General features: G+C 42.7%; 1 protein-coding gene across 2 annotated transcripts; it reads right to left on the bottom strand.

Annotated features, from left to right (window-relative positions):
- Positions 1–4,751: 4,751 nt before the first annotated feature.
- Positions 4,752–21,187, bottom strand: polr1c (RNA polymerase I and III subunit C). 2 transcript variants are annotated; one of them, XM_023262823.3, is made up of 9 exons: positions 21,040–21,184; positions 20,665–20,736; positions 19,661–19,768; positions 19,384–19,516; positions 11,899–12,030; positions 11,521–11,673; positions 7,597–7,746; positions 5,367–5,483; positions 4,752–5,086 (listed from the first exon to the last, which is right to left on the bottom strand). In XM_023262823.3, the coding sequence occupies exons 1-9, from the start codon at positions 21,142–21,144 to the stop codon at positions 4,968–4,970; spliced, it is 1,089 nt and encodes a 362-aa protein (XP_023118591.3). In that variant the 5' UTR covers positions 21,145–21,184; the 3' UTR covers positions 4,752–4,967. The 2 variants fall into 2 exon arrangements, with proteins under 2 accessions (XP_023118591.3, XP_035800632.2); XM_035944739.2 differs by lacking the exon at positions 7,597–7,746 and having other exon boundaries at positions 21,040–21,187.
- Between the last annotated feature and the right edge of the window lie 4,374 nt (positions 21,188–25,561).

Below are 25,561 nucleotides of genomic sequence, written 5' to 3'. Positions count from 1 at the left end.
ATATTTGACACAATAAGTGAAGTTTTTCCATTCAAATTGTGGTTGACAGTTGAATCAATGAATAGACATATACGTGTTTATAATTTAAAATTTATGTTAAAAAAAAAGGAAAATGGGACATAGAGAAAAGTGATTTTGATGACTTAAAGCCTGAATTTAGTTGTTTTTTCCACTGTATGGCACATAAAATCAGCGTAAGTAGTTCAAGGAGCTTCAGAAAGTTGAAAATCCAGAGATTCATTGTTTTCATCTTTTCTGGGTCTGATAAATGGTGGAATTTTGATGGTTCTTTTTATAGGAATATTAATTTTTATTTATGTAATTTTTTTTATAAACAAAAAGTTTATAATTAAGTTATTAAAAGAGGTATTTTTGTTGTTTAGGTTATTCCTCCTCCAAGGAGGCAGAGCCTTGACGGAGTAAAAACTTAAACCACAAAAATGTTTCATTTCTATTTATCTGCATTTTTCATCTGTCTGCTACATTCACAGATTACTGCAAATCTAAGTGCAATTATAGCGATTTTATTCAACATTTTAAGACTTTCTGTAAACTCAAGCACTGTCTAGAAAAGTGGTCTATTATGGGATGGCTACACCGTTAGCCATTAGCATGACTCGTTAGCTAACGTTAGCTCTGGTGCTAACAGCAACATGTTTTACATTGAAGTGATGCCGTCGGCTTGAAGTGCTGCAGTGATCAGAAAACTCTTTGTTGTACAATTTGCATACAACCAGGCTTTTATCCAAGCTGCCATCGGTAAGATTTTTAAAAGAAAACTTTCTGCCCAACAAGCTCAATCTCATCTTCCTTCACTGTTCACCAGTGCCTGACTTCACTCAGTGTTTCCCGTGCTTCTTCTTCATGGCTACAAGCAGACTTTAGGTTCATTACCGCCACCTACTGGTCATTAAGATTTTTATTATTATTTTTATTATTATTATTATTATTATTATTATTATTATTATTATTATTATTATTATTATTATTATTATTATTAATAATAATAATAATAATAATAATAATAAATTTAATTTATAATGCACTTTACATTTGAAAACAAATCTCAAAGTGCTACAGATAATAACATCTGCGAGAGAAATACATCAGATTAAGGTAACTCTTTTAAAAACATAAAACTCTTCAGCTGTTTTTTAAAAGCTTCAAGCGCCCTCAGATGGTTGGGGAGGGCATTCCACAGTCGCAGTGCAGCCGCCTGAAAGGCCCTATCTCCCATAGAGTGGAGTTTGGACCTTGGAACCCGGAGTTGGTAGCTGTCGGAGGAGCGGAGGTGCCTGGTCAGGTTGTGTTGACTGATCAGATCTTTAAGGTACACTGGTGCACTGCCGTAGACACAGTGATAGGTCAGGAGACAAATCTTAAATTCAATCCTGAACCTAACTGGGAGCCAATGGAGATTATGAAGGATCGGTGTGATGTGTTGGGATTTGCGCACCCTCATCAGGATCCTGGCAGCGCAGTTCTGGATGTACTGTAGTCTCTGCAGGCTCCTACCAGGGCTCCCGATAAGGAGTGCATTACAGTAGTCCAGCCTGGAGGAAACAAAGGTGTGGACCAGCTTCTTAGCATCAGGGAGGGAGAGGGAGGAGCGGAGTTTGGAAATATTTCTTAGATGAAAAAATGCAGTTTTACAGATGTGTTGAACATGGGTGTCAAATGACAGGTGGGGGTCAAAACATACCCCAAGGTTTGTAACGGAGGATGTGAGGGGAATGTCATGACCAGCAAATGAGAAAACAGTGAGGGGAGAGGATTTGAGTTGGTGTGGGGTTCCAATGAGGAGACCTTCAGTTTTTGAGCTGTTCAGTTGGAGAAAGTTGTCATTCATCCATGCCCTCGTTTCCCCCAGGCAGGCAATGAGATTGGACAATGATGTTGGGGATGTGAAATCCAACCTGACATGTGGCCCAAGGGGAGCATGTAGATAGAGAACAGGGTAGGGCCAAGGACTGACCCTTGAGGCACTCCACAGTTGACAATGTGGGGCCTAGATCTGGCTCTCCCAAGGGCCATATACTCAGCTCTAGCAGTCAGGTAGGACCGAAACCACTGAAGTGCTGTGTCTGAAATGCCAATGAAACATTGCAGACGGTGGAGGAGGATGGTAAGATTTTTCTATGCAATCCTGTAAAATTCAGGATAGAATTTAAAATCCTGCTTCTCACATACAAAATTCTTAATGACTAAGCTCCATCTTAAAGAAGTTATTGCACCATATCATTCTAACTGAACCCAGAGTTCTGTTTGTATTGCTTGCTGTCCATCTGCTATCTTCCTATCCCCCACCCCCCTCATCCCCAGTCCCACCCCAACCAACTCCTGTACAGCTATGACTGGTGAAGAACCTGAGTAATAGTTGTTGTATGTACAGTCTGTCCCATCTTAGCCACTGAGACTTATAACTCATTCAGAGGAGTCATAATTGTCTTAGTGGCATCCCTCACTAGTCTCTGCCTTGCACAGTCACTTCACTAATTCATGGAATCAGTGGTGTAACTGGATATGTGGTCGTGGTGTGTTGAGAGATGTTGTCTGATGCAGTCAACCAAACCAAGTGGGACTGTGGCCCCAGCAACACGTAGGGTGGAGGGAGAGGGAGAGAGAGGGAGCTGAGGGGCTGGACTTTTTATAGCCAAGGAACACTGGGAACAAGCACGACAAGCAGGCAGAACCGCCCACTCAGACCCCAGCATCTCAGTGAAATGAGATAATAGACCGTAACATAAGGGATACATGGGTCATACATGTGCAACAGTGTACTGAGTGGGGCCATCACAGTATAGAAAAAAACAGTTTCCTGCAATAGTTTGTGACTTTTTCACTCACAAGTGTTTAAAATCTATGATGGCATGGCCATTTACAGCAACATAAAGTTTAGAAGTTAACTTGATTATAACAGATTAATAGCCAGATCCATGAGTATTCCTGAACTGCTTGGACCTGTTCAATGCCATGACCTTGCTGCACTCATACCACATGCAACAGGAACTGTCTCTTTTCTTTTTGATTGCTCCTTAAATATATTTGATGGGCTTCAGTACAGTAAGGCAAGTGCAATATACCAATGTACTGATAGCACATTTGATTGATTCCGTCTATACCCTAGCTTATGTCCGGTCAAGCTCTATCTCTCTGATTGGATTCTGCCAAATCATTGCTTTGATTCATGTGCATCTGTACTTACCCGTTGGCACTTCACTGCAACTGCAGTCAATTTAGTGTCACTATTTCGTTAGCTCCCTCTTGTTGTCCACTAAATCTTCCCATCTACACTTACCCGGTTCCTCCACTGCAACCACTTCCCGCACATCTCATCATCTGCCCTGTTGTGACAACATTTTGTCAGTTGGGACTGGCCAGCAGCTAACCTGCCACTCGACTCACGACTCGAGCATGTCGACTTGTGACATGGTGCATTATCCTGCTGGAAGCAGCCACCAGAAGATGGGTTCACTGTGTTCTTAAAGGGATGGACATGGTTCGCAACAATACTCAGGTAGGCTGTCATGTCTTATGCTCAATTGGTACTAAGGGGCCAAAAGTGAACCAAGAAAATATCCCCCACGCCATTACACCACCAGTCTGAACCGTTGATACATGCATCCATGCTTTTCTATTGTTTTCGTCAAATTCTGACCATCTGAATGTCGCAGCTGAAATGGAGACATCAAATCAGGCAACACTTTTCCAGTCTTCTACTGTCCAATTTTGGTGAGTCTGTGCCAGCTGTAGCCTCAGTTTCCTTAACTGACAGGAGTGGCACCTGGTGTGGTCTTCTGCTGCTGTAACCCATCTGTTGTGCATTCAGAGGTGGTATTCTGCATTCCTTGGTTTAAACTAGAGGTTATATGACTTGGTGTTGCTTTTCTATCATCTCCAACCAGTCTGTTCTTTCTCCTTTCAAATCTCACATCAACAAGGCATTTTGGTCCACACAACTGCCGCTCACCGTATATTTTCTCTTTTTCAGATCATTCTCTGTAAACCCTAGAGATGGTTGTGTGTGAAAATCCCAGTAGATCAGCAGTTTGTGAAATACTCAGACCAGCCTATCTGGCACCAACAACCATGCCACATTCAAAGTCACTTAAATCCCCTTCCTTCCCCATTCTTATGCTCTGTTTAAACTTCAGCAAGTTGTCTTGACCATGTCTACATGCCTAAATGCATTGAGTTGCAGCTATGTGACTAATTAGCTATTTGTGTTTACAAGCAATTGAGCAGGTGTACATAATAAAGTGGCTGGTGACTGTATATTCGTATAATGTAACTCCATTTATGGGCTGCTAGCAAACATAACATAGCTCAGCAGCTAATCTGAGTATTTGTCCATCTGTATGTGATGAACTTTTGCTGAATGTTTAGACCGATCGATTGATAGGCAAACAACTATTTATTCTTGTGGCAACAAACAAAAGGGCCTGGGCTGGAACCTATACCATCTAATTTTAGGGCAAAATCTTAAATCATCCTAATTCACTCTGCTGATGCTAGCTCTGCCAATCTTTTGCGCTATTATGTAAATGCCTAACAATTTAAGCAAGTATTATTATTAACATTGTACTTGCATAAGTAACCTGTATGACAGATAAATCCAGTGTGATTAAATTTATGATAATGGCAATACTAGGCCTTTAGGATATATATACACATAGTAATATACAGTGATTGTCCAGAAATGCAACCTGTTCTTCCTATTATTTTCATAAGCAGAATTTAAGCACAAAAAAGCAAATATTATGTTTTTATTACATTTAGCATGTTTGTTTAAGCAAAACTGAGATATACAAAATACTACACAGTATATACATTCTCAGAAGCGAGTCTACTCACCGTAACAAAATCTGCTTTTTGAAAATTCAATTTAGCTTTTATCAAAACACATACATTTGAACACTGCCATTTCACTGAGAGCATAGCATCAACTATTATAGGCTGTCATCCATTCAATCCATGTCAGTGGAGTCCAGTTCATTGAGAAACCTTTTACACTTGGCCATGAGGACTTTGATGGCCTCCATGACCAAGATTTCTGGAGGGAGGATGCCAGTCGATTCCACAGTATCTGTAAAAGAAAAGAAATCCATGATCTAATATGCAGCACAAATACAGTCATGCGAGCTACTGTGTGGAAAAACATTTAAGACATTCTTATTTTACACAACACATTTGACAGGAACAATCTAAAGTGTCACAATATATGAAACTACTGGTATAAGGTGACTCGAGTTTATTTATTTAATTGGATTTTTGTGTCCAGACTAGTGAGTTATTGAGACTGGTAGTGTTTTAAAAAGCAGTTTCAACTGGCATACACGAGTAATAGACATTATATATGAACATACAGATGAAATGGTCTCGCACTCGTCCGAGCTTCACCACATCCTTCAGGTCACTATGTCGAAGGACTTCCCTGCTGCATGTATCCAGACGACTGTTCACTACTTTGGCAACCTTTGTCCCTAAGGTAGACAACACAAAAACAAAGAAAACACAGTGTTTAGAGATTTAATAGAGACTAACAGAAAATTTAAAAATTTGATTTGAGATTATTAAGATAAAACAAGACAAAACTTTAGAACTTCTTTTACAGAGACTGTTTTTAGTCTAGATGAAGAGAGACTGCTGCTTTCCTGATGTAGAAGTTTACTTTTTATGGAGGTCTATGTGGCCATTGAGGGACTTGTAATACTTGACAATATCCTCCTCTCTTCCCTTGTTCTTCCTGAAATCCCCCAACAACTCCTTAGTTTTCAGGATGCTGAGTTGTAGGTGGTTGATTTTACACAACTCCACAAACCAGTTCACCACAGTCCTGTACTTAGCCTCCTGTCCCCTGCTGATACAGCCCCACTATGGCAAAATTGGTGGGACTTTGAGCGGTATCTGAAGTCAGAGGTGTAGACAGGACCATCCAACCTGCACCTGTGCTGCTGACCATTATGTCTGACACATTTCTCTGCAGCCTCACAAACTCTGGGCGATCTGTGAGGTAGTTGGTGATACTGGACACTAGTGGTGCATCCACCTGCATGTCCAATGGCTTATTCCTGAGCAGTTCAGGCCGTATGGTGTTAAAAGCACTGCAAAAAATCAAGAACATGACTCAGTGCTGCCTGCCCCTTCCAGGTGAGTATAAGCCCCATGCTGCAGAAAGAAGATGGCGTCTTCCACTCCAGTGTGAGGCTGGTATGCAAACTGCAGGGGGTCAGGCTATGGCTCAACTATTGAGCAGAGGTGTTCATGACCAGTTTCTCTGGAGACTTCATGACATGTGAAGTCAAAGCCACTGGTCTGTAGTCACTGAGGGCTATGCTGCTTTTTCTTGGCCACAGGAACCACGTATGATGTCTTCCACAGAGACTACCAAGGTCAGGCTCAGGCTGAAAATGTGCTGAAAAACCACACAGCTGAGTAGCACATCCTTTCAGCAGTCTGGTGCAGAGGCCGCAGGTGGTGTTGAGGGGAAAGATGAACGAAATCACATCTTCTGCATCTGCGTATCACTTATCGGCCTGTGCATAGAGACACAGAGAATACGAATTGACCTTAAGTCACTCAGGGCTTGTAATTGGAGCACATTGTCTTCGTTGGGATTGTGCTGTAGCGGCAGATGTTTACAGTTGGTCAGTCCGTCACCTCCAAAACTCCCTGCAGAATCTCCACAGCATCCTGTGACCACCTCTGGACAGTTGTGGTGATTGGTAGTTGTGACTGGATAGCAGAAATGTAGATGACGTTGACATGGCCCAGGTGTTGATGTCAGGGTGACATGATTGAAATCCCCAGAGATGGTTGCAAAAGTATTCTGGTGTAGTGTCAATATTCCCATGGTGACAGAGTTGATGACCACCACAGGAGGAATGAAAACAACTATAATAATGGCCTGAGAGAACTCTTGGGGCAAACTTTACAGACAGGTGGTTTCTGGGTGGCACACGTTTGTTCACAGTAACGTGTCCAGGGTAGCACCACTTTTTGTTCTCGTAGAGAGCATCTCCGTTGTAATTCCTGCCTGCTTTCATCAAATGGAAGCAAGCTAAACTCACAATTGAGTTTGGCAAGTTGTCGTGCAGCCACGTCTCCATGAAGCACATAACCGAGCCCTCACAAATCATACTCGCCCTTTGTGAGTGATGTTGACTCCATCTTATTCTCCAGAAACCTTACTTTAACCATTATAACTGATCAAGACAGGGTCATGATCTCTGCTTCCTTAGCCATAGCCTCCTCCAGCTCTACAGTTCCTGTACATACTCCTGAACCTCCTGGGGATTTCTTGCCAGTAACATCGCACTGTTGGAGGTACATCAGCTAGCCCCTGGTGTAAACAATGGGATGCTGGGTGTCCACTGTCAGGACAGTTTGAAAAAAATATGGCATCAGAAAGTACTCTGAAAGCGATAAAAACATGAAACAAAGTCCGCAGCCATGCTGTTCTACTGAGAAGCAACATAGATTTTGATCTCGGTTAACAAATAAAGTACAGAAAAAGTGAAAAGACACCAACACATGAAGAGCAACTCTGGTTACCTTCCACTCAGGGCCAAGCCAGGACTGTTAATTAATTCTTACCATTAACATCTTCCAGGTCTATAACACCTTGTGAGAAGCAGCCTTTTAAGCGTTCTGCCTTCTCTCCCTCAACAGGCTCCAGGAGGGTGATTTCTGGGAGGAGACGGTAACTGGCTGTCGCTACTGGAGAGAACTTAGCATGGTCCTTGCCTGAACACAGAGCAGAAAACACTACTTCAGACTTAAATTCACATCTGGACAGATATCACATTTAATGCTGAATTACATCTGTTATCTGGACAGATAATATCAAAGGTATGTAGGCTGCGTTGAGGCATAACACCTATGAAAGTGTGGGATTTCCTTATTCAGATGAGTCCCACTGATATTTTCCCTACGAGTATCACAGTACTCATGTTTGTCCCCAAGCGACTGGTACAGGTTTTCGGTTCTGGAGTGAAATTCTCCACAGCAGTGCTCTAGTTGCTGTCTATTATATACAGCAAGCTAAGAGGGCTAACAGGGTCATAGCTGGCAGAGATTGTTATGAGTCTTGTACAATGTGTTAACTCACACTACATGTTTTCATTCCTGAAGCCACAACCTGTGACTTGGGTGCTCACAGTGTACAGGTCAAGTGATCGGCCACCGTGTGGAGCTCAGATTTAGCACAACCATGAAGCCAATGTTAGCTTTTGCCCAGTGGCAATTTACGTAAAGTTTACCCAAACAAAATGGCTGCTTGCACTGCTAATTTAAGCGTTTCATTTTAGCTGATTGTGATCACCTCCAACAGGCCCACCACCCGCAGGAGGGGCCATAGGGGTCCGGTGCCATGTGTGTTGGGCGGTGGCCAGGGGCGGGGAGCCTGGCGTACCGACCCCCGGCTACACAAGCTGGCTCTAGGGACGTGGAACGTCACCTCTCTGGCGGGGAAGGAGCCTGAGCTGGTGTGCGAGGCTGAGAAGTTCCGACTTGATATAGTCGGCCTCACCTCGACACACAGCAGGGGCTCTGGAACCAGCCCTCTCGAGAGGGGTTGGACTCTCTTCCACTCTGGAGTTGCCAATGGTGAGAGGCGCCGAGCAGGGGTGTCAATACTCATTGCGCCTCGGCTCGGTGACTGTGTGTTGAAGTTTACCCCGGTGGACGAGAGGGTGGCCTCCCTTCGCCTTCGGGTGGGGGGACGGTTCCTTACTGTTGTTTGTGCCTACGGGCCGAACAGCAGTTCGGAGTATCCGCCCTTTCTGGAATCCTTGGAGGGGGTGCTGGAGAGCGCCCCTTCTGGGGATTCCATAGTTCTGTTGGGGGACTTCAACGCTCACGTTGGCAATGACAGTGAGACCTGGAGAGGTGTGATTGGGAGGAACGGCCCCCCCGATCTGAACCCGAGCGGTGTTCTGTTATTGGACTTCTGTGCTCGTCACAGATTGTCCATAACGAACACCATGTTCAGGCATAAGGGTGTCCATATGTGCACTCGGCACCAGGACACCCTAGGCCGCAGTTCGATGATCGACTTTGTTGTCGTATCGTCGGACTTGCGGCCGCATGTCCTGGACACTCGGGTGCAGAGAGGGGCGGAGCTGTCAACCGATCACCACCTGGTGGTGAGTTGTCTCCGATGGTGGGGGAGGATGCCAGTCAGACCTGGCAGACCCAAACGGATCGTGAGGGTGTGTTGGGAACGTCTGGCGGAGTCCCCTGTCAGAAGGAGTTTCAACTCCCACCTCCGGTCAAACTTCAACCATGTCCCGAGGGAGGTGGGGGACATTGAGTCCGAGTGGACCATGTTCCGTGCCTCCATTGCTGAGGCGGCCGATCGTTGCTGTGGCCGTAAGGTGGTCGGTGCCTGTCGCGGCGGCAATCCCCGAACCCGTTGGTGGACACCGGCGGTAAGGGATGCCGTCAAGCTGAAGAAGGAGTCCTACCGGGCCTTTTTGGCCTGTGGGACTCCGGAGGCAGCTGACAGGTATCGGCTGGCCAAGCGGGCTGCAGCTGCGGCTGTCGCCGAGGCAAAAACTCGGGTATGAGAGGAGTTTGGCGAGGCCATGGAAAACGACTTCCGGACGGCTTCGAAGAGATTCTGGTCCACCATCCGGCGTCTCAGGGGGGGAAAGCGGTGCACTGTCAACACTGTGTATAGTGGGGATGGTGCACTGCTGACCTCAACTCGGGACGTTGTGAATCGGTGGGGGGAGTACTTCGAAGACCTCCTCAATCCCACCGACAGGCCTTCTGATTCAGAAGCGGGGCCTGGGGTCTCGGGGGTGGATTCTCCCATCTCTGGGGTCGAAGTCGCCGAGGTAGTTAAAAAGCTCCTTGGTGGCAGGGCCCCGGGGGTGGATGAGATCCGCCCGGAGTTCCTCAAGGCCCTGGATGTTGTGGGGCTGTCCTGGTTGACACGCCTCTGCAACATCGCGTGGACATCGGGGGCAGTGCCTCTGGATTGGCAGACTGGGGTGGTGGTCCCTCTTTTCAAAAAGGGGGACCGGAGGGTGTGTTCCAACTATAGGGGGATCACACTCCTCAGCCTCCCCGGGAAGGTCTATTCAGGGGTACTGGAGAGGAGGGTCCGCCGGATAGTCGAACCTCGGATTCAGGAGGAGCAATGTGGTTTTCGTCCCGGCCGTGGAACTGTGGACCAGCTCTACACCCTCAGCAGGGTCCTTGAGGGTGCATGGGAGTTTGCCTAACCAGTCCACATGTGTTTTGTGGATCTGGAGAAGACTTTCGACCGTGTCCCTCGGGGAACCCTCTGGGGAGTGCTCCGGGAGTACGGGGTAACGGACCACCTAATACAGGCTGTCCGTTCCCTGTATGACCGGTGCCAGAGCTTGGTCCGCATCTCTGGCAATAAGTCGAACTCGTTTCCAGTGAGAGTTGGACTCCGCCAGAGCTGCCCTTTGTCACCGATTCTGTTCATAATTTTTATGGACAGAATATCTAGGCGCAGCCAGGGTGTTGAGGGGGTCCGGTTTGGTGACCTCAGGATTCCGTCACTGCTTTTCGTGGATGATGTGGTCCTGTTGGCTTCATCATGCCAGGACCTCCAACTCTCACTGGATCGGTTCGCAGCCGAGTGTGAAGCGGTTGGGATGAGGATCAGCACCTCCAAATCCGAGTCCATGGTCCTCAGCCGGAAAAGGGTGGAGTGCACTCTCCGGGTCAGGGATGAGGTCCTGCCCCAAGTGGAGGAGTTTAAGTACCTCGGGGTCTTGTTCACGAGTGAGGGAAGGATGGAGCGAGAGATCGACCGGCGGATTGCTACGGCCTCCGCAGTAATGCGGGCGCTGTACAGGTCCGTCGTGGTAAAGAGGGAGCTTCGCCTTTCGGCTCAGCTCTCAATTTACCGGTCGATCTACGTTCCTACCCTCACCTATGGTCACGAGCTTTGGGTAGTGACCGAAAGAACAAGATCGCAGGTACAAGCGGCTGAAATGAGTTTCCTCCGCAGGGTGGCTGGGCTCTCCCTTAGAGATAGGGTGAGAAGCTCGGCCATCCGGGAGGATCTCAGAGTAGAGCCGCTGCTCCTCCGCGTAGAGAGGAGCCAGATGAGGTGGCTCGGGCATCTAATTAGGATGCCCCCCGGACGCCTCCCCGGTGAGGTGTTTAGGGCACGTCCCACTGGGAGGAGGCCCCGGGGAAGACCCAGGACACGCTGGAGAGACTATGTCTCCCAGCTGGCCTGGGAACGCCTTGGGGTCCCCCAGGAGGAGCTAGATGATGTGGCCGGGGAGAGGGAGGTCTGGGCTTCCCTCCTAAAGCTGCTGCCCCCGCGACCCGACCCGGTCCAGCGGTAGAAGATGGATGGATGGATGGATGGATGATTGTGATCATACTGCATCAGTGAACGGACTTTATTTTGATGTATTTTATAAATCTTTTCTTACTGACAGTATGCAGTATGTATGGCAGCATACATTGTCATTTTTGAAAAATAAATTAAAAAATGTTTATTTTTTGTTGTTGTTTAACTCTTACCAATTCCTTTGACACAATGCATGATGATGTCCAGCTCCTGTCCTGGTCGTAGCTGAGCTATTAGGATGTCATCATGCACTGGCCCAATACTGGAGACTCCAAACACATCTGCCTGGTTACCAATGGGGACCCACTTTATGTCCTTGGAATAAACTGAGATTGCAAAGTGACAGTGGAGAGAAAAATATTCACATTAATATTTAAATTCACCCAGGAATATCTATGCTGAATAAGATATCAGCACCATGGAAAATTCCATTATCATAAGTGATTTTGTTTTCAACAGTCACTCATTTGTTTGTATGTGTTGGTCACAGCTAATATTTGTGAGTCTGCGTCTGCAAACAATACCAGCTTTTGGTGTCAACTCAAACCTACCCATATGGTTCAGATACAGCTCTCGTGGGTCAGAGTCATCTTTGCTGGCTCTGGGGTTCCTGCTGCATTTAATCTTCAACTGCAGTTGAATTGTGTCTATTTCTGAACCTTCTTCCTCTGAAGACTCTTCACCTGAAATAACCAAATGAGCAGGTTGGAAAACAGTAGGCTTCGATGAACTGCTTGTGTTTATGTACAGTGCATCCGGAAAGTATTCACAGCGCTTCACTTTTTCCACCTTTTTTTATGTTACAGCCTTATTCCAAAATGGATTAAATCCATTTTTTGCCTCAAAATTCTACACACAACACCCCATAATGACAATGTGAAAAAGTTTTTTTGAAATTGTTGCAAATTTATTAAAAATAAAAAACCTGAGAAATTGCATGTACATAAGCATTCACAGCCTTTGCCGTGAAGCTCAAAATTGAGCTTAGGTGCATTCTGTTTCCACTGATCATCCTTGAGGTGTTTCAGCAGCTTAACTGGAGTCCACCTGTAGTAAATTCAGTTGATTGGACATGATTTGGAAAGGCACACACCTGTCTATATAAGGTCCCACAGTTGACAATGCATGTCAAAGCACAAACCAAGCATGAAGACAAAGGAATTGTCTGTAGACCTCCGAGACAGGATTGTCTCGAGGCACAAGGCTGGCGAAGGTTACAGAAAGATTTCTGCTGCTTTGAAGGTTCCAATGAGCACAGTGGCCTCCATCATGCGTAAGTGGAAGAAGTTTGTAACCACTAGGACTCTTCCTAGAGCTGGCCAGCCATCTCAGCTGAGTGACTGGGAGAGAAGGGCCTTAGTCAGATAAGATAAGATAAGATAAAGTTCTTTATTTCTCCCCACTCCAGGGGAAATTTACATTGTTACAGCAGCTTTATTTACAATATATACAAGGGTGAAAAAAATTTTTAACAGAAAAAAATAAAAATAAAAATAAAGTTTAAAAGTGCAGAGATGTGCAGTGCAAGAATGTCAGTGCAAATTTTATGGTTTGGGGTGGTAATGATATAGTCCAGTTTATGTTAACATCAGCCAGTGATGCTGATGTTGTAAAGTCTTATAGCAGATGGGATGAAGGACCTGCGATAGCGCTCTTTCTTGCAGGGTGGATGTCTCAGTCTGCTGCTGAAGGAGCTGCTTAAAGACCCCACAGTGTCATGCAGTGGGTGAGAGGGATTGTCCATGATGGATGTGAGCTTTGACAACATCCTCCTCTCACCCACCTCCTCTATGGAGTCCAGGGAACAGTCCAGGACAGAACCAGCCCTCCTGACCAGTCTGTTTAGTCTCTTTCTGTCCCTTTCACTGCTCCCTGCTCCCCAGCAGACCACTGCATAGAAAATAGCAGATGCTACCACAGAGTCGTAGAATGTCCTAAGCAGAGTCCTGCACACTCCAAAGGACCTCAGTCTCCTCAGCAGGTGGAGACGACTTTGGCCCTTCTTGTACAGGACCTCTGTATTGTGTGTCCAGTCCAGTTTATTATTGAGGTGAACACCCAGGTATTTGTATGTGTCCACCATGTCAATGTCCAAACCCTGGATGTTCACCGGTGCAGTCCGGGGTGTCCTCCTCCTGCGGAAGTCCACGATCATCTCCTTCGTCTTACTGGCATTGAGCTGCAGATGGTTTCGCTCACACCAGTCCACAAAGTCAGAGATGACCATCCTGTACTCCCGCTCGTCCCCCTCAGATACACACCCAACAATGGCTGTATCATCGGAGAACTTCTGGAGGTGACAGCTCCCAGAGTTGTAGTGGAAGTCTGATGTGTACAGGGTGAAGAGAAAGGGGGAGAGCACTGTCCCCTGTGGGGCCCCCATGCTGCTGACTACCACATCAGACACACAGTCCTGAAGCCTCACGTACTGTGGTCTGTTGGTGAGGTAGTCGATGGTCCAAGCAGCCAGGTGACAGTCTACTCCCGCTCCTTCAAGCTTCACCCTAAGCAGAGAAGGCTGGATGGTGTTGAAAGCACTGGAGAAGTCAAAGAACATGACCCTCACAGTGCTGCTGGGTTTCTCCAGGTGAGTCAGTGATCTGTGCAGCAGGTAGACGACTGCATCATCCACTCCAATGTTCGGTTGGTAGGCGAACTGCAGTGGATCCAGATACTGGCTCACCTGGGGACGGAGGTTCTTGAGGACGATCCTCTCCATGGTCTTCATCAGGTGAGAAGTGAGGGCCACAGGTCTGAAGTGGTTAGGCTCCCTGGGGTTCCTGGTCTTAGAGACAGGAACCAGGCAGGAAGTCTTCCTTAACAGAGGAACCCTCTCCAGACTCAGGCTCAGGTTAAAGATGTGCAGCAGCACCTGACAGAGCTGGTCTGCACAGTCTCTAAGGAGTCTGGAGCTGATTCCATCAGGACCTGCAGCTTTCCTGGTTTTGATCTTTTTAAGTTCACTTCTCACCTGATCAGCTGTTATGGAGAGGCAGGGGGTGGTGGAGGAGGGTGGCAGGAGGAGGGGTGATGGTGGTGGTGGGGGGTGAGACGAGGAGGGGTGATGGGGCTGTATGTGGAGGTGACCAATAACCAGGGAGGTGACCAATAACCCAATGGTCACTCTGTCAGAGCTCCAGCATTCCTCTTGAGAGAGAGCAGAACCTTCCAGAAGGACAACCATCTCTGCAGCAATCCACCAATCAGGCCTGTATGGTAGAGTGGCCAGACGGAAGCCACTCCTTAGTAAAAAGTACATTGCAGCCCACCTGGAGTTTGCCAAAAGGCACCTGAAGTACTCTCAGACCATGAGAAACAAAATTCTCTGGTCTGATGAGACAAAAATTGAACTCTCTGGAGTCAATGCCAGGCATTAAGTTTGGAGAAAACAGGGCACCGCTCATCATCAGGCCAATACTATCCCTACAGTGAAGCATGGTGGCGTCAGCATCATGCTGTGGGGATGTTGTTCAGCAGCAGGAACTGGAAGACTAGTCAGGATAGAGGGAAAGATGAATGCAGCAATGTACAGAGACATCCTGGATGAAAACCTGCTCCAGAGCGCTCTTGACCTCAGATGGGGGCGACAGTTCATCTTTCAGCAGGACAATGACCCTAAGCACACAGGCAAGATATCGAAGGAGTGGCTTCAGAACAACTCCGTGAATGTCCTTGAGCCAGAGCCCAGACCTGAATCCCATTGAACATCTCTGGAGTGATCTGAAAATGACTGTGCACCAACACTTCCCATTCAACCTGATGGAGCTTGAGAGGTACTGCAAAGAGGAATGGGCGAAACTAGCCAAAGATAGGTGTGCCAAGCTTGTGGCATCATATTGAAAAAGACTTGAGGCTGTAATTGCTGCCAAAGGTGCATCAACAAAGTATTGAGCAAAGGCTGTGAATACTTATGTACATGTGATTTCTCAGGTTTTTTATTTTTAATAAATTTGCAACAATTTCAAAAACACTTTTTTCACATTGTCATTATGGGGTGTTGTGTGTAGAATTTTGAGGAAAAATGGATTTAATCCATTTTGGAATAAGGCTGTAACATAAAAAAAAATGTGGAAAAAATGAAGCACCGTGAATACTTTCCGGATGCACTGTATATATTGTACTAAAAAAACTTTTTGCAAATGTTTATTTTTTTCTTTTGCAAAAGCTAAAAGATTAGTGCAATGTATTAATAAAGTTGCTCATACATATCTACGATTGGGTTCCAATACTTAAATTATGGACTTAGCTTACATCAGGTAACAGATTTTGAAAGCTCATTAGTGGCAGATCATTTTAGCTTCAGCAGATTAACTTTAAAATCAGCAAGTAACTTGATCAAAAGCAAAATGTACATTTTTTTTTCCTGTGGTTAAAATGCTCTCTTCAAGCCAGTGTTTGTAAAACTAAACATTGTTTGACTGAGTGAGAAGTCAGTACTACTCTCAAACAATCATGTAAGCCTTTATGAATAACATAGTGATCTACAGTATGGTAAGTTTAGCAACTCAACATTTTTGATCAATGACTACTACTGGGAGGAAGCAGCTGGCAAAACTTACTTCACTGTGAAAAATATTAAATCAAACCCTGCGTTCCAAAGCTCCTTCTTTGTCTTTTTACTTTCAGTACACGCTATAGCTGCACTCTCAAAGTTAATACTGCTGCAATTCATCATAGTCTGCAGTGTGAAATCACCTGTCTGTGCACTCTTTGCAGCTTAAGCTTGGTACACAAGTGAGACACTGTGACATACAGTGGATATAAAAAGTCTACACACCCCTGTTCAAATGCCAGGTTTTTGTGATGTAAAAAAATGACAAGTTAAATAATTTCACTACTTTTTCCACCTTTAATGTGACCTATAACCTGTACAACACAATTGAAAAACAAACTGAAACCTTTAAAGGGGAAAAATAAAAAATAAAAAACTTAAAATAGCCTGGTTGCATAAATATGCACACCCTTAAACCAATACTTTGTTGCAGCACCTTTGGCTTTTATTACAGCACTCAGTCGTTTTGGGTAGGAGTCGATCAGCGTGGCACATCTTGATGTGGCAATATTTGCCCACTCTTCTTTGCAAAACCGCTCCAAATCTGACAGATTGCAAGGGCATCTTCTGTGCACAGCCCTCTTCAGATCACCCCACAGATGTTCGATCGGATTCAGGTCTGGACTCTGGCTGGGCCATTCCAAAACCTCAATCTTATTCTGGTGAAGCCATTCTTTTGTTGATTTGGATGTGTGCTTTGGGTCATTGTCGTGCTGAAAGATGAAGTTCCTCTTCATCTTTCTAACAGAAGCCCGAAGGTTTTGTGCCAACACTGACTGGTATTTGGAACTGTTCACAATTCCCTCCACCCTGACTAAGATCCCAGTTCCAGCTGAAGAAAAACAGCCCCAAAGCATGATGCTGCCACCACCATGCTTCACTGTAGGTATGATGTTCTTTTGGTGATAAGCAGTGTTGTTTTTACGCAAAATATACTTTTTGGAATTATGGCCAAAAAGTACAACTTTGGTTTCATCGGACAATAACACATTTTCCCACATGCGTTTGGGAGATTTCAAATGTGTTTTTGGGAAATGAAGCTGGGCTTGGATGTTTTTCTTCGTAAGATAAGGCTTCCGTCTTGCCACCCTACTCCATAGCCCAGACATATGAAGAAGACGGGAGATTGTTGTCACATGTACTACAGCCAGTACTTGCCAGAAATTCCTGCAGCTCCTTCAGTGTTGCTGTCGGCCTCTTGGCAGCCTCCCTGACCAGTTTTCTTCTCGTCTTATCATCAATTTTGGACGGACGTCCTGTTCTCGGTAATGTCACTGCTGTGCCGTATTTTCTCCACTTGATGATGGCTGTCTTCACTGTGTTCCATGGTATATTTAATTCCTTGGAAATTCTTTTGTACCCTTCACCTGACTGATATCTTTGAACGATGAGATCCCTCTGATGCTTTGGAAGCTCTCTGCGGACCATGGCTTGTGCTGGAAGATGTGGCTACAAAAATGTCAGGAAAAGCCTACTAGACCAGCTGAACTTTATTTAGGGTTAATCAGAGGCACTTTAAATGGTGACAGGTGTGTGTTGACTCCAATTTAACATGAGTTTGAATGTAATTAGTTAAATCTGAACACTGTCACATCCCCAGTTATAAGAGGTTGTGCACACTTATGCAACCTCATTATCTCAGTTGTTTATTTTTACTTCACCTCCCTGAAAGGTTTCAGTTTGTTTTTCAGTTGTGTTGTACAGGTCATAGGTCACATTAAAGGTGGAAAAAGTTGTGAAATTATTTATCTTGGTGTCATTTTTTTATGTCACAAAAACCTGGCATTTGAACAGGGGTGTGTAGACTTTTATATCCACTGTATGTGGCATAGCCCTTATCTCATTTTACTAATTGCACATCCTTGATTCCTTTTTTCGACTCACCAGAGAATCAAGCAGAGGAGGCAAGGAAGGGATGCAAAGAGAGATTAGTTGGGACTTCTGATTTTTAAGAAAATAAGACATCCTCGCTTCAGAGTCATCACTTTAAAACGACATCAAATAAATACAATGTGTGGCACAGATGCATCACCTGTCCATTGTTTTATTATAACCTACCACTGTGTTCATGATAATATATAGTACATATTTTACTCAGAATTCAAGTCACAACACGGCAGAATGTGACAAGAAGGTAAAGGTGTCAGATTGTCATTTTTTTATTCATCACACACATGCAGTGTGAAGTATGAATTAGTTGTGGAACCTAAAACAGTATTATACAAATAAAGCATGACATATTTTACAAGTGCATCTCATATAATTAGAATATTGTGGAAAGGGTCAACACTTCTCATCAGACATTGCTCAAACTTAAATCTATACATTCTAGATGCATTACGCATAAGTTGAAATATTTCAGATATTTATTTGTTTTAACTTTAACGATAATGGCTTACAGCTCATGAAATCCCCCAGAATCAATCTCAAAATATTTACAGTATTTCACAAGATCTACAGAGATCAATTAAAACAAGTATTTATAATGCAGAAATGCCCAAACTCTTTCAATGGGGTTCAGACAATCTAGTACTGTACTGCCATGGTCCATGAATTATTTCTGAGTAGTTTTGGCAGTGTGGGGAGAGTCCAGGCCCTGCTGGAAGACAAAATCTGCATCTCCAAAAACCTCTTCAGCAGATGGAAGCATGTAGTGCTCCATAATCTGCTCATAGCTTGCTCCACTGATTTTTGACTCAATTACACAAAGTGGACCAACACTAGCAGATGACATGGCACCCAAATCATCACCGACTGTGGAAATTTCACACTGGACTGTTGGGCGCTCAGGAGCAGCTTGACTATCAGAATTTGACACTTGATCCCATTTACCAGACACGTCTGTGCTTGGTGGCTTTTCTGAACAATCCTCTCAAGTCTGTTGTCATCCCTTTTGCTTGTGCACTTTTTCCTGCCACACTTTTTCCTTCCAGTCAACTTTCCATTAACATGCTTTGATACACCAGTCTGTGAACAGGAACCCTTTCATCAATGTACTTTTGAGTGTTACACTCTTTGTGGAAGGGATCAGTGATTGTCTTCTAGACATCTGTCAAGTCAGCAGTCTTCTTCATGATTGTGGTTATGTATACTCAATGAGACTGAGAATTTAGAGGCTCTTTGCAGGTGTTTTGAGTTAATTAAATGATTATTATTTTTCTTAGGACTGTGTGGGAGTGTCTAGGGGCCCTTGATTGACATCTCTGTAACCCTCTGTGAAATATTGTAATATTTTGAGATTGACTTTGGGGGAGGTTCATGAGCTGTAAGTTGTTATTATCAAAGTTAAAACAAATATATTTCAGTTTATGTAGAATGAGTCCAGTCTTAAAAGGGATTTGGATAGCAGCACAACTGGATAATGAGTGAACAAAATGGTATCCAAACCCAAATCGTACCATATGCCATGTAGGTATCACACCAGAGTAAAATGGACACTGTGGTCAAATGTCATATGTGTTAGTATTTTACTGTATTGTATTACCAGCATTCCTGTACTCAAATAGCCGAGGGTCAGCTTTGATGGGAATGAGGCCTAATCTGTGGGCCAGGACTTCATCCTGGACGATGGATGTGTTGTTATAGATAAACACCTTCTCTATAGCCATGGTAGGCACCTGCAAAAAAAAAAAAAAAAAAAAAAAAAAAAAATTAAATACTACTAGGCTCTGACAATATATTAGTAAAAAATGTAAGGCATTTTGTCTTTTTATTATGAAGATGATATTCTAATGATAAATATGACTGAATGGAAATCTCACCTCTGCTAGTAAAATCCTTCTGAAGGCATTGGCAATGGCAGCATCAATCCCCACCATATCAAATTCAATACTGCTCTCATCCAGATTCACTATGTCAATGCTGAATTTCTGCAAACAAACAGAAGATCTGCATTTACTTGCAATGTATTCATAGAGTAATCACAGATCAGTTTGCTTTGGTAGTCACTAAACTGAACGTGGCTAAATCTATATTTAATGATGGGTATAAAATTTATATGTTTTCCTTTGACCATTCCTAGCTTCTTAAAGATATGTTAAAAAAAAAAAATCATAGATATGTCTAATAAATGCTTTTCTTAGAGATTTCCTCTAAAGGCTACCTTGCACATATTAATTTAAACAGATATAAAGTGCTAACAGACCCTTGTTGACTGTGTCAGTCCTCCCTCTCCAGTGTGCATAGACTTTTTTTTAATGCATGAAAGACTATATTTTTAAGGTTATTTTTTGACATTTGAGCCTTTATTAGATAGTCACAGAAGAGATAGACAGGAATTGTAAGGAAAGAGAGCAGGAATGACATGCAGTAAATGTTCAGGCAGACCGTGACTCAAATTGGGGACTTGCTGACATTTGCATCCATATGGTTTGGGCTCTAAGCCAAGCAACACAGCAACCCAAAGGTATAAAATATTCTTAATAATTTACTCAGCCACAGCCACAACTCTGGTTGTTAAAACTGGATCTGTCCTTATGTCTACAAAATTTGTCTGAAGAATTAATACTTCTTATTAACATTGTTCTCATAAAGATACACAATATGTTTGAACTGACTTTGAGTGACTAATAATCTCCAGACAACATTGTTTGTTTTTTCCAAGGTTCAGTTTGGAATGCTGTTAGACATATGAGCAGATATGAGCAAATTAACAGAGTAACTCGAGTCCTCTGAGATTTAGAATTAATGTGGTGAACAAAACAGAAGTAAACATCTTGGCTTACAGGTAAATCTGCCACAGTTTACAAATGGAACAATATTTTACCTTTTGAAATTTCTGCATGTCCCAAGTGTCATCATAGCCAGAGTAGTTTCCAGGGAAATCTGTTGTATGAACCTAAAAGCAACAAATACAATGAACAGCAATAATGTTTACTTGTCACAAAACATGAGTTACTTTAGCAGGTTTTTTTTGTATTTTTCTATGATGACGGAATGACCCTTATACTTTCACCTTAACGGAGTATGACTTGTGAAATACTTTTAGTTTTCTTTAGTTATCTGGTTACACTGTTAGCTTACATCACATTTAGCATCGCAGGTACTGTTTACGCCTCTACATGACGTGAAAATGTGCCTCGCCGCAACAAGATACACTAGATGCCGTGGTCATAAAACAACTGCTAAACAACAGACTTACATTCTTTACACCAAATTCCTCCAGAATTACTCGAGTCCGTATTTCTTCCACGTTCTTCATGGTCGCAGCCATTTTGACTTGTAGTCTACGTGGCTCCGCCCACATTTCTTCTTCGTTGGTTCTCTTATTTTCGTGGCAACCATCCGTCATTGCCGCCACTTAAAGTACTGGAGTGAGGGCTAGAAGTAGCTACCCCACATAGAGGGGGAAATTAAATTAAACTAAATTAAATATTTTCTGTCTCTCTTTTCTAACTTCTTACACGTCTTTGCATAATCTTTTTTTTTTTTTTACCAGTATAACTTCTTTCAGACAACAAAATAGTTTCACCTTCCCTAATTGAAATACATTTCCAAGGTAATTTCTTCCGCTCCAAATTTCCATATTAATATTAATATTCCATACTTAATATTTTTGCACTGAAACACACTTTATTAAATAAACAAATTAGTGGTGGAAAGCGATTTAAAAAAATTGATCTAATTAATTGCAAGCTTTGTAATTAATTAATTTCAATTAATCACATTTTTGTCAAACAGCAATATTTGACACAATAATTATTTTCAATTCAAAGAAATTTTGGTTGACAGTTGAATCAATGAATAGACATATACATGTGTATAATTGAATAATTGAATAATTTATAATATTAATGCAATTTTAAAATGGGACATATAGGAAAAAGTGATTTGGGTGATTTAAAGCCTGGATTTAGTTAGTTTGTTCCACTGTATGGAAACAAAAGCATAAGTAATTCAAGGACCTTCAGAAAGTTGAAAATCCACAGATTCATTCTGTTTTCATAGTTTCTGGGTCTGATAAATGGTGTCATTTTCATGGTTCTTTTTTTTAGGAATATACATTTTTATTTATAAACAAAAAATTCTTTCAGAAACTAAAAGTTTATAATTAAGTTATTAAAAGAAAAACATTTTTGTGGTTTAATTTATTACTCTGCCAAGGCTGCACCTCTTTGGCAGGGTAAAAACGTAAACCACAAAAATGTTTGCTTCATTTCTATTTATCTGCATTTTTCGCCAGTCTGCTACATTCACAGATTACTGCAAACTCAAAATGCAATTATAGTGATTATATTCAAAATTGTACGACTTTTTGTAAACTAAAGCACTTTCAGTTTCTTCTAAAGTGGTCTATTATGGGATGGCTACACCATTAGCCGTTAGCAGACTATTGTAGCTAATGTTAGCTCTGGTGTTAATAGCAACATGTTTAGCATTGAAGTGATACCGTCGGATTAAAGTGCTGCAATGATCAGAAAACTCTTTGTTGCAAAATTTGCAAACAACCAAGCTTTTATCCAAGCTGACATTGGGAAGATATTTAAAAGAAAACTTTCCTCCCAACAAGCACAATGAGGTCTCATCTTCTTTCACTGTTCACCAAACCTCCTGTGTATCTTCTTCACTGCAGACCATAGTATGCTGCAGACAGACTTTAGGTTCATTAGTGCCACCTACTGGGCTGGAATATTCATCAGTGTCACCGGTGTGCCACAAATTAGGGAACTGAGAAAGGTGCGACTAAATGCGTTAATTTATTTAACCCGTTATTTCAGCTGTAATTAATTAATCTAAATTAACGCGTTAAAGCTCCAGCCCTAAAACAAAATTACATATTCCACAGATTCCTCTATCTGACATAATTCATATATACCTGTGGGAATATTTATTTATTAAATTCAGTGTTTTTGTCAGGCCTGTTCCTGCAGACCGTAGGTAGAACTCTTCTCTCTCCCTTTTTTTTGTTGTCTCTCAGGTGTGTTCCTTCCAGAGGCTGCAGTGACAGGTGTGGCCAATCTAATCAGCTTCAGCGGAATAGGAGCAGGTGGAGCGACACCAATCAGAAGTCATTTCACTGCATTAAGACTAGCCTCCACTCACCATGCTTCGTCGGACCGTGAAGAATCTCTCGTCAGTTTCTGCTCAGCTCTAGTTGTTACCTCTTACCAAGCGACCCTGGTAACCTGTGTCTATCCTCTCTTTCTCCTAGTCTGGGTTCCGTCCGTCCATGTTCACCTGCTCCCCTCTCATCTGGATCACAGACCATCTGACCATCATATACCTGCAGTTCCTGACTCACACCTGGATCCAAAACCTCCGAGCAGCCACATTCTTCACTCACCTCCCTGGCACTCACCTGGCATCACCTCCATCAAACTCCATTCCCATCCATTGGAACACTACAGCCTCTGGAACATCACCTCTGCCTCAGTTCTCTGCACCGCCTGCCCACTCCCCCTCTAGTCAGTAAGCTGAGTACCAGTGCGAGCATTCCTGATTTTCCCGATAACGTAGTTGACCAGTGTTAGAGTAATTTTGTAGCTTGTATTCCGGATCTCCTTCCTAGTGGTAATTCTTGAGTTTCTGTATGATGCATATCTGGTCAGCTGTTCAAAATCAGTAGTTAGTCCATTGAATGCTTATTTGTTTATCGTGGACAAACTCGTCTTGATAGATAACTATTTGTATTCTCACCGTCCTGCCTGGGGATGCCTTATGTGGGTGGTAGTTTTCTGTTCAGGATTTATGCTTAGCTTTACTCTTGGTGAATAGTCTTGGCTGCTTAGTCGCAGCTTTGCCACGTCCTCTTATTTGTAGACTTCCGGGCGCTTTTGTAGTTCTTGTTCCTGTGTAGTACCTTCGTCGTTAGTATTGTGCCACTTCTTGAGTTTTGTTATTGTCGCTTGAGTAGCGTCACTTCCTGTGAGAATCCTAGTAGCTTATGCTAACGTAATCTGTAAAATAAGTTTTTTTTTTTTTTTTTTTTTTTTTTTAAAATCTGATTCGCCTCCATCCGTTTCCTGTATCTGAGCCTCAGTCAATCCGTAACAGTTTTATTAAGTCGAGCATGTCCTGTCCTCAATTTTTAACTGTCCTCATCATGCCTACTTATCACAGTGCTGTTTCCTGTATCCCAACTGCCTGCCACTCTGTAATGATGTGTTGTTTTTGTTTTTTTTATTATTCTTTTTGCTTCAGATTTACTAAGCAATATGTCTGGTGATCCCTTCCAAATTCAGAATCTGTTTAGCTAATGCATTCATTATTTTACTACCCTTTATCCATGGATGAGCTGAATTACACATAACTGTGATCAGTACATTCATATTTTAAAATCTGAACAGATTTAGATAGATCTCATTAACTATATCCTGTTGACTGAGAGATGTGAATGAATGTAGTGGCATTAATGCTCTACAAAAAGCTAAGTAAGCAAAATTGTATATAATGTTTGTAATCTATATCTTTAAAAATATCCTTGAATATTTAACCAGGAAATCATTTAATGCCATCTAATGTACATCAGTATTTCACCCACCTCAAGACAATCATGGCATTTTTTTGAGTTGTTGTTTAGCTACACTACACAAATGATGAAAGAATGAATGAAAAAATCAGCATCCAGCACTCTCATTACGCTAGTGAATAAAAAGAGGGGCTTCGTGGGGCAGTTATCATTACAGATTGAGTATGAAGCAATCTGATGCATTTTTTAAAACAATGTACTCATATTGGTTTAAACTTGTAAAGACAATGACAACCAGGGACGTAAACCACACAGCCACTCTAATAACAACATATATACAGACTAAACTCAACATCCACATTTACACTAGAGGAGACCACATGTCCTGACCAGTTCCAACAGAAATGCACCACTAACATTGTGAAATATCTGCCACTGACATATTTAAAACATGAGTTCAATTTCCTGAAAAATTGTTTAACAGTGCATTGACCCACATAAGGATTATTTGTGTTTACAAGTACTGCATGTGGTTGTTAACTCCAACATTAATGCAATTTTTGAGGTGCTAAGAAGAATTATCTAAGCAGTGATTGAAATTATCATAACACTGACTAATGTAAAATTTTACAAGCACATCCAAAATTGTCTTTTCATTAAACTGAAGTTATGAGAAACCTTTTGGTAGCTCTTGATCTTTTCTTTAAAGCCAACAATATATTAGATGTTTTTTAGTTAGAAACATCTTTCCTCCCTTTTTTATTATTTTAATGTCAATCACCACTAAAGATAAAAATACAGAGTAGATTTGCTTTTGGGCCAGGTAAATGTGAAGTGTGGAGATCATAAAAATGCAAAAATGTGACTAAAGTTCACTGGCAAGGACTACACCACCTGTGACACTTACATGATTGTTTATCGAGTGAGAAAGTCAGTGTGATGATTATTAGAAGGAAAATAAGTGGCTGTGGTGTGGGGAAGGCTTTGTTGAAGATTAGCAGCAGACTGCTTAATGACGAGAAGGAGGAAAGTAGAGGAAGAGAAGCAGAATGAGAACAATGAGTGTGCAGGACATCCTGGTATCAGCAGACATATGATGTGTTGGGGAGTGTTTGAAGTGGAGTCTGTTCCTCGACTTCAGCTAAAAATTTTACTTCTGTGGTATGTATGATGTATTTACCCATGTTTGACCATTTATTTTGAATTGACCTAACCTGTCAAGTTAAATTAATACAAATTAAGTTTCATTTTCAAA

This window comes from Amphiprion ocellaris, chromosome 16, assembly GCF_022539595.1.
Source record: "Amphiprion ocellaris isolate individual 3 ecotype Okinawa chromosome 16, ASM2253959v1, whole genome shotgun sequence".
In the NCBI taxonomy this organism is placed as follows: Eukaryota; Metazoa; Chordata; class Actinopteri; family Pomacentridae; genus Amphiprion; species Amphiprion ocellaris.
This window is presented reverse-complemented; position numbering and strand designations above follow the sequence as displayed.

What these genes read in the sequence shown, in the direction of transcription:
- polr1c (XM_023262823.3), bottom strand. Translation starts at nt 21,144, where the DNA reads ATGTGGGCGGAGCCACGTAGACTACAAGTCAAAATGGCTGCGACCATG. An exon ending in GAAGGATTTTACTAGCAGAG is followed by an intron (nt 19,517 to 19,660) that starts GTGAGATTTCCA and finishes TTTTTTTTGCAG; the next exon opens with GTGCCTACCATGGCTATAGA. An exon ending in GCATTGTGTCAAAGGAATTG is followed by an intron (nt 7,747 to 11,520) that starts GTAAGAGTTAAA and finishes CTCTGTGTTCAG; the next exon opens with GCAAGGACCATGCTAAGTTC.